We start from the raw sequence: 17,466 nt of genomic DNA, 5'->3' as shown, positions 1-17,466 counted from the left end.
TTCTGCTCAGTTTTGTGAAATTTAATAGTTTCATTTTGGTATTCTTCATCTGTAAGTAAATTATAAGTGTTGAAAAAGTGCAGTAAATTGCTGGCACCACTGTGATTTTTTTTAAGGCAGCAATTCGGCTTTTATTATTATGTTATTATAGCTTTTATTATAGCTTTTTATTAATTAGTGTTTCTTCTTTTTAGTTTAAGTAAAACTTTTAAAACGCTATTTTGTCTATTTTGTAGCAGGTTGAGATTTCTTTTTAAAGATGTTTTTATTTAAGGTTAAGGTATACTTTATTGTCCCCGAGGGAAATTTGTCTTAGGCTCAAAAATACAATCACATAAAACATATAAGAGCAAGAAAAAAAAGAAAAATAATCCATACATTTGTATGTCTATATAATTTATAGCTCACTGAAAAAATAAAAGAAAAAAAAGGTTTATTAAACCTAACATCTGACGTAGAAATATCTGCTGTGAAACCATATGGAAAAAAAATTATAAGACCTTAAAATTAGAAGACTAATACAGTAGTCTAAGACAAGAGAGATGTCCTTTTGTAGACTGTCACCTTGTGGTCTGAGTGAAAATAACAGCTGTAGAAACAACACCTTTCAAAAGTTTGGGGTCAGTAAGATTTATTTATTTAATTTTTTCAATAAATTAATACCTTTATTCAGCAATGATGCATTCAGTTGTTTACAAATTACACTGAAGACTGGATTATTAGCTACTGAAAATTAACTTTTGCCTTCACAGAAATAAATTACATTTTAAAATATAAAAATACAGAAAACAGTTATTTTAAATTGTAATAATATTTCATGATATTAATGTATTTTTGATTAAATAATTGTAGCCTTGGTGAGCATAAGAGTAAAATAATAATAATAATAATAAAATAAAAGTTGCAAATACGGTTTTCTACTTTGACCTTTACAAATTTTTTTATGCATCCTCTATTTAATCAGAAGTAAATAAAAAACCTACTAAATGAACAAAACATTTTTAGAGTGTGTGTGAAGTGAATAATTTCAACATGATACACAGACTGTTAAGAACAACAACCGTATAGTATTTATTAACAAGTACACCAGTGTAATTTATTTATGCAAGCAGTTTGTCCCTACAGATCAGAAAAGCCACTGTCAAGCGGTTGGCACATTTATGTACAAAACAAATTAATGGTACGGCTTGCTACTAAGCATTCTTTAGTGAGAATACAAAAAAATTAGTATACCCGGATAGAGAGAGTGAGCCAGAGTAAGAGAGAGAGACAGAGAGAGAGAAGTGAGGGTTCAGAGAAAGCATTAAGTTAGGGGCTCAATAAGGAATAGTAATAGAAAGGTGAGAGGAGGACTCAGAGGAGTTAGAGAGATCACCACAAAGTAAACAGGCACAAATCAAACACTACCATCGAAGAGAAGGGGTTTCAGCGCAATGTATTCAGCATATGATTCAAATTACTGCACATCATGAGGAAGGGAATGACCCAGCAAGACAGTGGCATATAACAAACTCATAAAAAAGTTTAAATGAAAACTGTTTTTCTTGTTTGTTTGTTTTTTCTTTTTTGATTTTTTCCATTATTTTTATCATCTTTTTTTCTTTTCTTTTCTTTTTTTTTTGATCCAGTAAAAACGATTACCATTGAATGCATGACCATGCCACAGATAACACTTAGGTTCACAGTCTTTACCTAACACAACAAAAGAATGACAACGCAGCCGGGACCCCAATGCACTTACACCAAGAAAGAGCTCACAAAATGGTCATATAAGTGCACGAGACTAGCTCTTAGAAACACAGACAGAACATGACTTGCCAGGCATTAAAAGAATGAGAAGACATTTCCATTGTCGAATATAATAATGACTTGTTAGCAAGACAACGAGTAACTGTCATCGAGATAATAGTATAAGCTCTTTAAATATTTGTTTTCATCATAATATTCCCCTTTGAAAAGAAAAAGCCCACCGATGTCACAAAACATTACCGCGTCACCTGGATTTTTCTTCTTCTCCAATCTATTTTGGGGGGGGTTTTAGAAGAACACCCTCCCTCCACCCACTCTATCCAGTCATGGAATGTGTTTTTTAATCTGATACGAATTCACCTGAAGTTTAAGTGCTAACGTACAATACATACATTTACAGAATGACTATGTACAAAAGCTAAAAACGTCAAATAAAATCCCTGTCAGCTTAACTGTGGCTATATCTATTTGTGTAGGAAAATAAAAAAGAGGGGGTCATAACGCTGTAGGCTTGTGCATGTGTCGCTTGCTTCCAGTAAAGAGAGAGTTGCATTGTTGCTGAAGAGGGGGTCGTTGACACTGTAGTAAGATTTAAATGCTTCATGTCCACTTAAAAGTGGTCAGAAAGTTCCTCTCTCTCTCAGAGAAGTTACAATGCCACCTACTTTCACGACGCGGTCTGAAAACTGGACTGGCACAGCAAGCAAATAATAACCTGTTGTCTTTTTGTAATCATCTTGATAAGCTATGCAATGACATCTGTAGAAAAATAATAAATAAACACTTTATGGTACATCTGTTAAATCTTAATTTTGTTTTTTTGTCTTTTCTGTCTCAGTTTCTGAGTTTTCTTTTACCAAAATAATGCAGAATGAACAAGCCATCTGCTGGTCTTGGGCTTCATATCTTCTGATGACTAAAAAAAGAAGGACAGAAAGAGAGGGAGAGAGAGAGAGTGAGATAGAGAGAGAGAATAAGAGAGAGATTTTTTTCCCAAAATGTTTTTCATGCTTTAAGTCCTTGATAATGAGACCTTAAGAGACAGACACAAATGAAAAAATGTGCTTTTTTTACCCCAATAACCGACCCTCTACATAAGAATGAATCATGTACTTATACTAAAAGGTGTTTAAAAAGAGAAATATATTCAAAAATTGGAAAAAAAAGAACCAGCACAATCTCTTAAAAAAATGAAATACAATAATGTGAAAAAACTACAACACTACTGCTAGCACTAATAATAATAATAATAATAATAATGTTTGTGTGAGAGGTAATGGGTTGGCCATGGGGTTGGTCATACGACACACCACCTGGACTGCACCAGTGCCAAAACTCCCTTCAACAGGAAGTGAAAGCACTGAGGGTCCTCTCGCCCTCACTGCTGCTTCCTGTCTTATGTGTAAGCATTGAGCCGTTCCTTGGAGCGTGTAGAGTGGATATCATGCAGCTCCTGCTCCTCCTTGGACTTGCAGTCCTCGTATTTCTGCATTTTACATGCATCCTTCACATAGGCCCAGTTGGCAGACAGCACCATCAGGTAGTGGATCTGAAGCAACACAAAATAATATTAAATAGGGCAACAGAGAGGAAACTAAACCTTTGCATTTATATTATTCGGATTGTTCTTCTAAAACACACTTACACTTATAATTCTTATAAAATGACTTTTTTTAACCATTTATAATTCAGATTGAATTTGGAGAAGAATTTACGGTAACCCTTAAAGTATTCTTAATTTGAGAACTTTAACTTATTAACTGTATGATAATTTTAATTCATATTTTGTAGTTTGAATTAACAAATTATAATATGTATTAATTCATACATTAATATAAACAATTTTGTGTAAATACTCGCACACAGTAAAAAAAAATGCTTGTTCTAAGTTGTAAATAAAATTATTAAAGTAATTTTTACATGAAAATACTATTGAATGTTTTCTACTTCAAAATTCCAAGTTTATTTCGATGTGTTACATGCCGTTCCTTTGCAATTATTTATGAAATTTACATAGTAAATTATTAGCAATTATTTAGTCAAATTTGTTTCAACAACATTTTTTTTTCTACATACGAAAGTTTGGAATATTTTGGATTATATTTGTACTATTTTAATATATATAAGCTGAATTTTCAGCAGTCATTTCTCCAGTCTTCAGTGTCACATGACCTTTTAGAAATTATTCTAATATGCCAAATTGGTGCTTAAGAAATGATTATCATCCTATTATTTTCAATGTTAAAGTTTTTTTACTGCAATATTTTCGCTGATTCTAAAATATTACTGTTTTTACTGTCTTTTCATCAAATAAATGCAGCCGTGATGAGCAACAAAAAAAACAAAAGAAAAAAGAAAAAAGATGAATAATTATTTCAAATTTTTGACAGGTAGTGTATGTGTGTAAATATACATGTATTTTTTTTATTTTTTTTTTGTTAATTAATTTAGAATAGGAAAGGAAGGTTTGCAAGTTGACAGCAGACTGTGATGACGCATGTTTGTCACTCTAAAATTAGCAGCGACACCAGCAGGAGGCAGCATTGTAAAGCAGCCAGATTCCTCTCATAGGTGTGCTGGCAGCCTGCCTTGCTTAGGAGGAAATTCTACAGTCTACTTCAGATATGCATGAAAATACCTTGATGAAGGCCATGCTAGTTTTTATTATGTAACCTAGCAAAGGTTTTACATGTCTGAACAAAAGCAATTTATAATGGGTTATCTCACAAAAACATGACATCAAAAGTTGGGTAATAAGCAGCTGTCTTGATATTATCTCAATTACATATTAAATAATAATAATAATAATAGGTTAAAAGTGAATTATTGTCCTGCATGAGAGCACACACTATATGTTGTTTACTTCAGTGCATCATTAATCAAATCAGTTTGACATTATTCATGCTCATTTGAATAGGGCCACACCCTGATTTTCTCATCTTGACAACCGAAATGCTTGGTTATTATTACCCTTCCCAGAGAGTGTGAGGATGCATTGTGTTTAACAATCTGTTAAATTTGCTCTTTCCACATCAGGGGACAGAACAACTCTTTTTATAATTTGCTACATCATTCCAGACTAACAACAACATTCTCTTTTTTAGAAAATGGTTCCTCGTAAATTACTGAGTGTGTTTGCTACAAGCTCTAGGGCCTTTCTTCTCCCAGTTTCCATGACAACAAAATGACATGCCCAGCGTCTCTCCATGTATGAGACAGAGAGAGAGAGAGAGAGAGAGAGAGAGAGAGAGAAATGAAAACAGGCACAAATATAAAAGGAGAATGTTAAAAAACAACAAAGAAAAGCCAATAAGAGATAGCTGACAACATTCTCAATGCTCACTCCCCCAGAATGCCCTAGGAAAACAGTGACAGTGATTCATGACTTTATCCCATTCCAGTTTAGACCAACATAAAGGAGCTGAAGCAGGTGATGTCATTAATTCAGCTGGCATCATCATCACCCAAATAACACACCATTACCAGTTTAAAAGAGGCAATTTCAAATTTGTTCACACCACAATTTTGCTAGTTTCTTTTGTCAGATTTTTCTATTATCTTTTAGTCATATATATATATATATATATATATAGATATATATATATATATATATATATATATATATATATATATATATATATATATATAATCAAGTTTTTCATTAAACAATGCATTTTTCCCATTGAAAAAATGGTTCAAGACAAAGAACAACTGACCCCTTTCAGCACTGCACCCATAAGTACAATCTCTTCTCTAAGGTGCACTGTATGAATTAATAATTGCATTATATTAATCAAAACTCACCATGGCAATGACTGCAGCTCCAGCCCCAGCCAATGCACACACAAACAAATGGAAAGTCATATCCAGCTATCAGAAAAAAAATATTGAGAGAGAAATGAGTCTTGGATTGCTTTTGATTGTGGATATGACCTATACAATCATTACATAACATGGTTTACGTACCTCATTCGATTCACACATTTTGTAGAACTTCTCTGATCCTGCACATACAGTCTTCTCCTCTCCAATGGGCACAACACCTAAAATAAATAGATTTTGTGATTCCTCTAAAGCAATCTGTTTTTTTAGTGTATATGAGGTTATAGGAACGGACATTACTCTTTTTTAATTTGGATAACTTGGATAACAGTAAGAAAGAACAAAATTACAACAAAAACAAAAAAATATATAATTGAAACATCTTTCCTTGCACAGTTAAGCAGACTTAATCATCTGGCACTGAATCCTACAGACTGTAAACATACCAAACTGGCGCGGGTCAAGACATAAACTTGCTCCCTCCAGAACAGTCATGTTTTGGCAAATGGTCCAGATGTTGAAATACATGAAGACAGGCAAAGAGGTGAATGCTGTCACACCCAGCCAAGCCAACATGAAGATGTATGTCAACATGATGAACTGAAGAAAAAGATATCCAAATGTCAAATCAAGAACTAAATGATAAAATCATTAAAGGGTTACTCCATCCCAAAATGAAAATTTTGTCATTAATCACTTACCCCCATGTCGTTCCAAACCTGTAAATGCTTCGTTCGTCTTCAGAACACAATTTAAGATATTTTGGATGAAAACCGGAAGGCATGTGACTGTCCCATAGACTGCCAAGTAAATAACAGTGTCAAGGTCCAGGAAAGTATGAAAAGCATCGTCAGAATAGTCCATCTGCCATCAGTGATTCAACCGTAATGTTATGAAGCGACGACAATACTTTGAATCACTGATGGCAGATGGACTATTCTGACGATGCTTTTCATACTTTCCTGGACCTTGACACTGTTATTTATTTGGCAGTCTATGGGACAGTCTTAAGCCTCCCTGTTTTCATCCAAAATATCTTAAATTGTGTTCCGAAGACGAACAAAGCTTTTATGGGTTTGGAACGACATGGGGGTAAGTGATTAATGACAAAATTTTCATTTTGGGATGGAGTATCCCTTTAAGAATAAATCAGAACTAAATAGGCAAAATTATAAGCATTATAAATTAATATGTGTCATAAATTAATTACAGTAATCGCAACCACACGATATATTTCATGTTTCACTTGCAACAAATGAGGGGAAAATAACTTGCAGAGTTTACTATGTACTGTAATCTTTTATAGCCTATAAACGGATGCCATATTTATGTGCGGCAGTTTCTCTTATTGGCTTTGCTGTTGCCCTTTTCTAAATTAGAATGCATGAAGCTCTCCCAGTGATTTCTCACCCATGCGCTGACACAGCGCCCACAGGTGGTGATCTTGAAGTCTCCATACAGGTCCTTGATGGCACCACTGGTAAAGAAGCCTTCAACCATCAGAAGAATGCCATATACGAAGAATGCAGAGGCAATGCCATAGATCACATACTTGATAATGTCAATGCTGTGGAAAATGGAGGGAATAAAGTCAATAATTGTATGAGACAGACACATTCCCATTTTCTTAATTAAAAAAATTCATTTGTAAACGCCCCCCCCCCATGCATAAGAACGTTAAAAAACACTTTTGTTTGTGGTTTGTATAGTTAAAAATGGGTGGTTCAATATGCTGCTTACACTTACATTGTAAACACATCCAGACCATCTCCAGGTCCCCTGATCACCTCAAAGTAGTTCTGGAGGATGGTGACCGTTCCAGAAAGAGCTTCATGTCCACATCCACAGAAGAGCGCCACTCCAGCATACAGCAGGATGGTGGCAATCAGGGATGGATATGGGATTCCTCCTAAACATTTCAGACAACACTCCATACATCCTGAGAGGAGGAAGAAAAAAAAAAAAGGTCATTTATTCATCTTAAAGCTATGACTGCTTTTTAATCATCAAGATTTAACTTCAGCAGTTTTCTGTCATTTAACATAGCAGTATTCTTGCACAGAAAGCAAAGCTAGTGTAAGTAGTCTTCTATGCTCTTCTTAGTCTGTAGCCCCTGCCTGACAAGACTAACAAGTACCCAGACGGTTGGAAGTAAATCCTCAATCCATTCACTCTGAGGGTCCAGTTGATTCTGTGTGTGTGTGTGTGTGTGTGTGTGTGTGTGTGTGTGTGTGTGTGTGTGTGTGTGTGTGTGTGTGTGTGTGTGTGTGTGTGTGTGTGTGTGTGTGTGTGTGTGTGTGTGTGTGTGTGTTTCTGTGTGTTTGTGTGTAGTTGTTACTCTCCAATGATGTGCAAAATTGTCCCTGTGGCAGACTATTTAAAATTCTCCCCTTGGCATCATATACTGTATCAGAGTGAATCATAACAGTATGATTCATGAATAACAAAATGAATGGCAGGATGCCAGGATGGACTTTGACACTTAGTCATACTGATTGAGTTTTTCCAAATGATTGCCTTCATGTCTTTCATTATAGGCCTACTTTAACTTTAGATTTCACATCTCTGCAACAGATGAAAAAATTGCAGTTAAGTTTATTACATTTCCTTATGTCTATTTAAGTGTGTGATGCGTTCTAGGGAAACTTTTCTAGGAACTTTTTTTTTTTTTAATAGCATACATAGTTTTCACACTTATCAGTTATGAAATGTTTTATTTTTATGGTACAGTGACAATATTTCAGAATTATGAGATAAAAAAATACAAACATAATTTTACCCTTATTTTACAAATATTTAACATATAATTTATATTTGTAAATATAATATTTCACATTATTTAATAATTAACATTATATATTTTCAGGATAAAAAGATAATTTCTATGTTATACTAATAACACACAAACACACAATAATTACTGTTTTTAAATTAATAAATTTAACAATAAATTTACATGCATGTCTTTTTTTATCATAATAGCATTTATCATTGACAGTTAATTAATTAACCGGTTTTTATTGTAGCATTTCTTCGAAATAGCTCCAAACTGCATTTCTGCAGAGTGGGAAATTTGGCATTTGTACTTCCTGAGGAAAAATAAACTTTGATTTCAGCTTCATATGTTCCCACTCAGTGTTTGTTTGCCAGTCCTTATAAAACAACTGCTGGAATTCGCATGATTTACACTGTGCAAGAGTTATGAGCATGGTTTGGTGGAGGCTATTGCTCTGTTTCAGGCCTTTGAATGTGAATTATTGAATACTGTCAAGCACCGCTATGGTAATGATGCCGTAATGAACCTCAGACCTGACTTTACAGCTGCTTTGGCAAGAGATCGACCTGTTGCTATAGCAACTGCTGTGGATTGCATGGCGTGAGAATATAGACTGATCTGATTCTTTGTAGTGCTTTATAGATCTATAAGTTTGCTATGTCCAGCATAAGAAAAAAGCTGTCTTAAAAATGTTGCATTTAAACATTTTAAAAACACTGCATTTCAATATATATATATATATATATATATATATATATATATATATATATATATATATATATATATATATATATATATTAAAATCTTATATTAAAAATATATTTTTATATTTGATTTCAAGTATTACTTAAATGTGTGTTTGTATAATTCTAAATAATAAATGTTCATATTACTGTAATTTTACTCAGCTATATAATATTAGCATTTACACAATACTTCTTGCCCTTTTGATTCTGTTATGAGATTCTTTGCACTGTCGAAACCACTGCATGACTCCTGGTTGGCTGAGAGAAACCACATGCTCTGAATCCACCACAAATTGCATGCAGACAAAATGTTGCAATCTCATATCTTATATAGTACAGCCAAAACTAGAAATGGTTTACTGTACCAATGCAACAATAGTAATGGCTAATGTCTATATGAAAAGATACAGGATGTTTTTAGAGATAACATGACATTATTTTAACAATACCAGCTAAAACTCTGCATGCATTTTCTGATAGACATTTTTCTGAATAAGTATATGCATTCAAATCAAAAAGTATAAATTCGTTTTCTTTTATGATTTGATAAAAACTGATAAGTTTAACGTAATCCTCACATATACTGTTCAACATTAACAGTTTGAGGAGCCAGTTTGACATTTAATTAATTAAATAAATATACTAAACAATCTACAAAAGTTTTCCTGATTAACTTTGCATTAATGTGTTCAGCACATCACTGCTAACTAAAACTTGATGTAAAACTTAAAAAAATTGTTTTCATTAACTATATATATAGAAAACATTTCTAAATAATTCTTCATAGAAATATTTGACACACATAACAAAATTATTACAACTTAAGCTAAAAGGAAAATAAAATTAAACAAAATACAAACAAATAAAAGCTCATTCAGAATATTAATAAATAATAATATATAAATAATACTAAAATAACAATTTGGATATTGTTTTCAGATGTTAATCCAAAAATTATGCACACAAAAGACAGGCCTAACCCTAACAACATAAACAAAAGCACTATCCTGGAGGGTCCTCTCAAAATAAAGCAGTCGCTGCTCCCACCCTATCGCCCCCACACCTCCCCCCATGCCCCTCATTCACTCCACCCAATGCCCATCTGTTAGTCTGACAGCCACAGTGCCACTCCCGCCTCGCCTTGCCCCACCCCCAACCTCCAATCAATCCCTGATTAGGGTCACTGTGAACCAGTGGTCACCCTGATATCCAGACAAGTTCGGATGGGAAACGTTCTCACAGGACTCTCAAAGACTGCAACAAAATGCTAATCCGCAACACAGAAGGGAGAGAGAGAAAGGGAGAGTGAAGGGATAAGAGATTGCGACAGATGAAAGAAAGAGAAAGAGAGAGACAGTCAGATGGAGAGGAAAACAGATGCGAGTGTTGGTTAATATGCAGTGCAATTATTTTTATTATAATATTTTTACCTTTTAAGACCCACTGTTAAACCCTCTCCATTAATAACCAGCTCAAATTGGCCCTCTTCAGCCTTTGTTTTAATAGGATTTGAATAATTTGTCAATTTAAAGTGATTAGCATTTCATTACCCTGAATGCCATTTTTCTGTCCAAAAAGAATTCAAATTCAATTGAACTCAGTCACATTAAGTGGCTACATGAGGGGCCCTGTGTCACTATCACCGGCCCCTCCCTGAAAGCGCGCGGGTTTTCATCACCGCACGTCTGTGCGACGAATCTGCGCATGTTTAATCAACCAGCTGGGTTGCCACGGTGATGGAGGTGCAGGTCCTGAGAATGGGCCAGGCCTGTGTGCGCACCATGACCCACTTACAGCGCCGTGTGTCAACACATTCAGCAGCAAATGGGCTGAAAGCGAGACACAGTTACAAGGATTAAAGGGGGGAAAACAGTCCAGCACCCACGCAGCATGAACGGCAAAGCCTACCCGACTTCACCCAACCCTGCTGATGCTGGGGCTGCTAGAAGATTCTAACACATCCCACATCTGGAAAGGAAGCCGTTTAGACTCCTAATATGTTGTTTGTTTGTATCTGGATTTGAAATACACCAAATATGGTATTCTTGTAAAACCCTCTACACTACAAAAAGTTTGTAAAAATATTTCCCAGTGGAAGTTAATAAGGAGTTTTTTTTTTCTTATTTTGAATCATATTGCACTGTGTTGTGTTTTATGGTTAAACGAAATGTCTGTAAACTATCTGAAGAACCTGTTTCTTGTTCCACTCTCTGTTCTCATTGTCATTTGGCATGTAAGAAACAATAGGGTGAACAATACTGCACAGAATTCACTTTCTATGAATAGCCATGATTCAGTTTTGAAGACTGTTAGTGAAACTTCAGTGTCCCTGAGAGGTTTGACTAGAGTGTGGGAACAATAGGAGTGTCCAGATTACATGGTTGCCTCTGCATCACACAAGGCTGGGTAAATGAAAAAACAGGAAGGAAATGGGATTGCCAGATTACTTGCATCCCACGGAGGTATAGAATTCAATCACGCTTTCATTTCCATTTCAGCATTACAGTTTAAAACAATGTGGTGCTTTACAGGTCCATCACACCTTAGAGAAAAAGAGAAGTACATTTGCACCACAGGATCAAGACTGATAGGAATATTCAAACAAGTTCTTATAATCCTAGTGTAATGCATCAGGCAATCACAGTTGAATGTAAACAGACATGCACGGAAGACACAAGCAGATTGAATTGGCAGACAAAACACCTGTGAGGTAATGGGCAAAAATCTGTGAGCTAAACCGTGTATCAACTTCATTTGATAAAAAAAAAGTTTTTAAAGCATTTAGATTGTTACACACATGTAAATGCCCTCACACTGTATCTTTTTAAAACAGCACGCAATGCCGAAAACCCACTTTATGAACATCTCAAAATCTTTTCAATGGATGATGTTACACAATAAATAGGGATTGATACAGTATGAGCCCATCTAACAGACTGAACTCCGTCAACAGTGGCAATGAAAGAAATTTGCAGGAAAAAGCCATAAATAAAAGATGGAGAGTGGGATGGTATCTGTGTGTGTTAACGGACTAATGTCTTCTAATCCAATAATCATTAGAGGTAATGAAATGTCCATTCTCCCATGAGGCCGCTTAGTTCCCCACTCCATCTATAGTGCAGCGGTAGGTTCAGCACTCCTGTCAATCTGTGAATACTACAGCTGATTATGGTTTTGTGTTATGCAGTTAAGAAAATTGTGTTGCAGTCATTGTATCATTAGTAAGTATTGTGTGTTAGGTCTAATGGCACTGAATTAGCGAATTATGCATTATATACAGTATACTGTAAAGTATTCCTGTAGCTAAAGTTCTGCCAAATGCAAAAATGTAAATAATATGATGTTAGTCACCTCAAATGTTTTTCTTAACAATAATAAAAGAAGGAGAAGAAGAAGAAGAAGAAGAAAACCATTAAGAATATTTATTTTTAATTTTAGTATTTATAAACTAAATAATGTAATATTGTAATAAAAATGATCATTAAATCTTGCTTTTTGGGATTCTTACAGACCAATTTGGAAATCTCACTCAGTACATATGAAAATATTAAAGTAAAAAAAAATCATTTTTCAAAAGAGTCATACGTCTTAACCGTAGATTTTGCATTTTTATCAAGAAGTTTATCAGGTTCACTTTATGGACTATAAGCATTTCCTATATAGGCTAAACAAAATTTTCAGATCAAATTATTGGATGCAGCCAATAAAAAATAAATAAATAAAACACCAAAACACCCCAAAAGGCTCAGCATAAATCCGCGATCTCCTCAAATTTTATGTGCTAAATACAAAGGTGGAAAGTAACGAATTGCATTTACTCGCGTTACTGTAATTGAGTAGCTTTTTTGTGTACTTCTACTTTTAAAGTAATTTTTAAAATCTGTAATTTTACTTTTACTTAATTATATTTTGATTGAAGTATAGTACTTCACTACATTTAAAACATTAATTACTGAGTAAAAAAAATAATGTCAGGAGAACAAACTGGCGCTAAAATCACAAGAAAGATGGAGACGGACAAGACAGCATTGTGGTCAGTGTTGCCAAGTCTAACACTGTTGCCGCGGATTGCTGTTCATGTCCGCGGGTTGAAGCGACCTCAATAGCGTGATATTAAGACCATGGAATGCGAATTTTACTGGAGAATCCCCGCCGTGTATTTTACCCCTCCTTAATGCGATTTGGCTAGTTTTGGGCTAGTTTTGAGTAGCAGTTGGGCGGCTTTTGTTGCGAAAACCTGGCAACCCTGGTTGTGGTGCAGACCCAGCTGAGTCATATTCTGCTGAAGTTGAACTCGAAGGAAATGAAGTGAAGCCCTTGCCATATTTATGCTCTATTATGCAGTGTAAGCTGTGTTTGCCTAGGGAGACCAAACTAGAAGCTTATGACCTTCACAAGCATGTAGTTAGAGTAAAGCGAAATACATGCATCATTGCATTGGTGGTTAAAATTAAGCTTTGACAGTTTACAAAAGGTTTTGCACAAATTAGCCAAAAGACAGTGGTGTAGGGTGTATATCGTAATTGTTGTTTTAACTATGTGCGATTTGACATTATCAGTATTTTGCCAAAAACCAAACAAAACATTCCTATAGAGTGCTGTGAAGTGTACCATTTAGAATGACCACAAAATTGAAGATATTTAGGGCCAGAAAATGTATATATTCATATCATTACATATAATAATGAGTGCCGTTTTTTCCTCCAAAAATCAGCAAGATTACATATAATTTTTTTTTTTTTTTAAACAACAGTTCAGTAAACAAGAAGTTAATTAAGAGACTTGTGTTTTAGACACCACATTGCCTGTTTTTGCTCTATTTCTACCACAAAAATAATTCCAAACACAGCCAGCCATCTCTGAGCAATGATGGGGTTTTGTTTCTGGATCATTTATTTAAATGATTTGGTTCAAATGCAGTGACTGACTTATTAACAGTGACTTGCTGACACCTACTGTACTGGTGGTTTTAATTTCATAATTTAAGTTTTTTTTATATAATTTTAAATTAGTATTCAACATTTTATGTCCTATATATCAAAGCATTATTTCTGCATTTGTAACTGCAGGTTAAATGCATTCATGTCCTGCATTAAACAGTGTGTGAATACATCTAAATGTCACTTCTGATGAAGCTTCTGTGTTTCCTCTGCATTGAAAAGATAAATTTTGTTGATACTGATTTAATTTGCCTGGTAACAGCCCAGATGTCTTATTATTCTAAATAACTGATTCCTTTAATTAAAAACAACTAGTTTGAGATTTAAAGGCCTATTCCAGGGGTGTCAGAATCAGTTCCTGAAGAGTTTAGTTACAACCCTGTTCCAACACACATACCATGTAGTTTTCAAATAAGCCTAAATGATTAGATTAACTGGATCAGATGTGTTATATCTAAACTGTGCAGGACTGTGGCCCTCCAGGAACTGAGTTTGACGCCCTTGGCCTATCCCATTTGTGCCTCCCTCCCACTGTTAAAATGTTACAAAGTAATTTTTACTCAGAGTAAATTTTAAATGAGCTACTTTTTAATTTTACTTGAGCCGATTTTTAGACTGGTACTTTTACTTGTACTTAAGTAAAATTTAAAGTAATGGTACTTTTACTTGAGTAGAATATTTTCATACTCTTTCCACCTCTGGCTAAATATCACACAAGCCCACTGACAGTTCAAGCACAGCAGACCTGACATGGCTGCTATCATCACACTGCTTTAGAAGGGAGGAGGGGAAAATCGCTGAAATATAAAGAGCCATCATAGATAGAGCGAGAAGAGGAGGAAGAGAGAGTTCCGAAGGCTGGTATTTTGATTATTTTTATTCCCTTTCTTTCGCCTCCTCCCGATGCAGTCATGTGCAAATATTTTTTCTATAGACCACCAACAAAGAAAAAAAGACATGAAGTGATTTCCACCCTGAGCTCGAAACCTCAGCCCCTGCAAATGGTGCTATTATAAATAGCAAGCTCCCTCTCACACAAAGCAAACATTTGCCCCTGCACACAAATGAAAGAGCAAGCCAAGAAAATGAAAGGAGGGGAAACAATTGGTGAATTAGGATGACTATTTAAATATCCACTGCATGCAGAAGACGGGTCTCCCATCTGTCTCAGCCTCCCTCAGACAGACTGACAGAAATGCGCGGCAAACAAAGACAGACCCATCAGATTGTTCACACACACACACGTGCGCTAACACGGGATCCATGTCCTGCACACACCCCTCTACAATCATTATCCTATTGAAAATCTGATTTTTTTCCTTTTGTTTCAAGAATGTAAGCATCATATTTGCTCAGCCAAGTTAACTGCATGTATTCAAAAACTAAAAATTCATGCACTGCATCAGTGTTTGCATGAAATACATCAACACTAATTCATTAAAAATTTGAATTGAAAATATGCCAGAATACACTGCTTCTTCCATGGAAAAAATAAAAATAAATGATAACCTAAATTCTAATAGTTATCATAACCTCATTTTATAATCCACAAGATCAGACATAATAAAAAGCAGTGAGGGATTAGGCACAAAGGTAAACAACACACTAGTAAAGATGGATGGGAAAACAATAGAGAAAAAGCATTCCATTACCCTTCTGGGTCTGTCCCTCATCCATGTCCTCCTCCATATTGCCTTGTCCTCTGATTTCGGGGGTCTCTACAGTGGTGACCAGTGTTGCGCCTGTGGGTTTAAAGTCCTCTGCTTAAATGTCTTCCCTTGCCTGCTTTCCACAATAGAGGCTGAGGCTGGCTCTCAATGCACAAGTCTCTCTCTTTCCCTTTCTCTCTCTCTCTCAGACTCTTACTCCCTCCTCCCTCTCCTCACTCTCTCGCTCCTGCTACTACCCTGTTCCTCACAGAGGAGAGCGGCTGTCAAGACCGATTTTTTTCAGTTGACTTCTCTTGTGTGAGGAGGTTGAGTGTGGCATCTCAGCATGGGCTCGTGCAAACCAGTCAGTGTTAAGACATTCAGACCTCTATATACTTCTATATATGTGTTTATACGAGGTAACACAAGCTCAAGTGTGTGATACAAAAACAACAAATCCACAACCACCCAAAACATGGAGCAGCACACTGGGAGAACAGAGAGAGGTGGGTTTTTAGGGGAGTCAAGTACTAAGCCAGTAAAAGCTTCCTCAGTACACCCCTTCTCTAAAAGAATGGTTAATGCTGGTTACATCTCTGCTGCATTAAACTCGAGATAAAAACAAGAAATAATCAATCATTTCTGTTCTGTCTGGTAATTATATATATTATATATATGTATGTATAATTTGAGAGATAAAAGAACAGAGAGTGAAAGTTGAAATCATATTATGATACAATGGCCAGCGCTTCACCCTGAAGATATGAGGCTAGTTTTTAATGGGACAGAACCCTTGTGATATTAGCAAGCTTATTAAAGATATGAGCAAGCCATTTATCCAACCATGAACACATAAATGTAGTTTCCTGAATGTGTCTCATGTGAACATACATACTCAGGTTCCCTTGGTACGACATTGCTAAAGCTCACTTACTTTTCTAATTTAATTTTCACAATATATATATTTTTTTTCACTTATAATTTTCATAACACATGGCCAAGTGTTATAGCAAGACAAGCAGCTTTGCGATCAGTGGAGCTATCGCTTATCATAGCTTATTCTTGGGTGGTCCGTGACAAATGAAGTACTTTGTATGCATTCTGTGCACTTGTTGACATTTACATATCAACATTGGGTGTATGTTTCATTACATAATGTGACAGGTATCTCTCCTACAGAATTATTGCCAAAATTTTCAGAAACACACATACTATATTTGTAATAATAAGTCTAAAGGTTGAAATTTAATCATGACAACTTGAGTAGGTTTTTTCAGCTTTGCTGCTTCTGTGCACAACATGGATGAAATATGAATGTATGTGATGTATGGTGTGCTCACCTGATTCTTTATGTGTGTGTTTGTGTGTGTGTGTGTGGTGGTGAAATATATTCACTGTCATTCCAGGGAGTGACAAAAACATAAAAGGCATAAAAAGGCAATTTATTTTAAGTGAGCTTTACTCACTTATTCAGCCACATATTGTTTGTTAAAACCTTCAATCTCTTACAGAAGTGCTATTAAAATTTCTAATGATAGTGATTATTGGGTTGTTTCACAAAATTAACAGAAAAGCCTCCAACCATTTTTCCGATCCCAGTTGATATATACATATATATATATATATATATATATATATATATATATATATATATATATATATATATATATATATATATATATATATATATATTGCATTTCGGACTGATGCACACTTTACAATTGCTGCTTGCCAGATTGTACATACTTTAAATATGGTCTTTAAATGTTAGTGTGGCAAGCCGT

General features: G+C 35.0%; 1 protein-coding gene across 1 annotated transcript; it reads right to left on the bottom strand.

Moving 5' to 3' along the window:
• Window positions 1-1,047: 1,047 nt before the first annotated feature.
• LOC109057387 (neuronal membrane glycoprotein M6-a-like) lies at window positions 1,048-16,111 on the bottom strand. The gene is made up of 7 exons (XM_042770183.1): window positions 15,686-16,111; window positions 7,318-7,510; window positions 6,982-7,138; window positions 6,018-6,171; window positions 5,716-5,792; window positions 5,554-5,619; window positions 1,048-3,298 (listed from the first exon to the last, which is right to left on the bottom strand). Exons 1-7 carry the CDS (start codon window positions 15,720-15,722, stop codon window positions 3,146-3,148), a joined length of 837 nt encoding a protein of 278 aa, XP_042626117.1. The 5' UTR covers window positions 15,723-16,111; the 3' UTR covers window positions 1,048-3,145.
• Window positions 16,112-17,466: the final 1,355 nt, after the last annotated feature.

Source organism: Cyprinus carpio, chromosome A14 (assembly GCF_018340385.1).
Source record: "Cyprinus carpio isolate SPL01 chromosome A14, ASM1834038v1, whole genome shotgun sequence".
NCBI lineage: Eukaryota > Metazoa > Chordata > Actinopteri > Cypriniformes > Cyprinidae > Cyprinus > Cyprinus carpio.
Note: the sequence above shows the minus strand (reverse complement) of the source record. Positions and strands in the feature narration are given on the sequence as shown.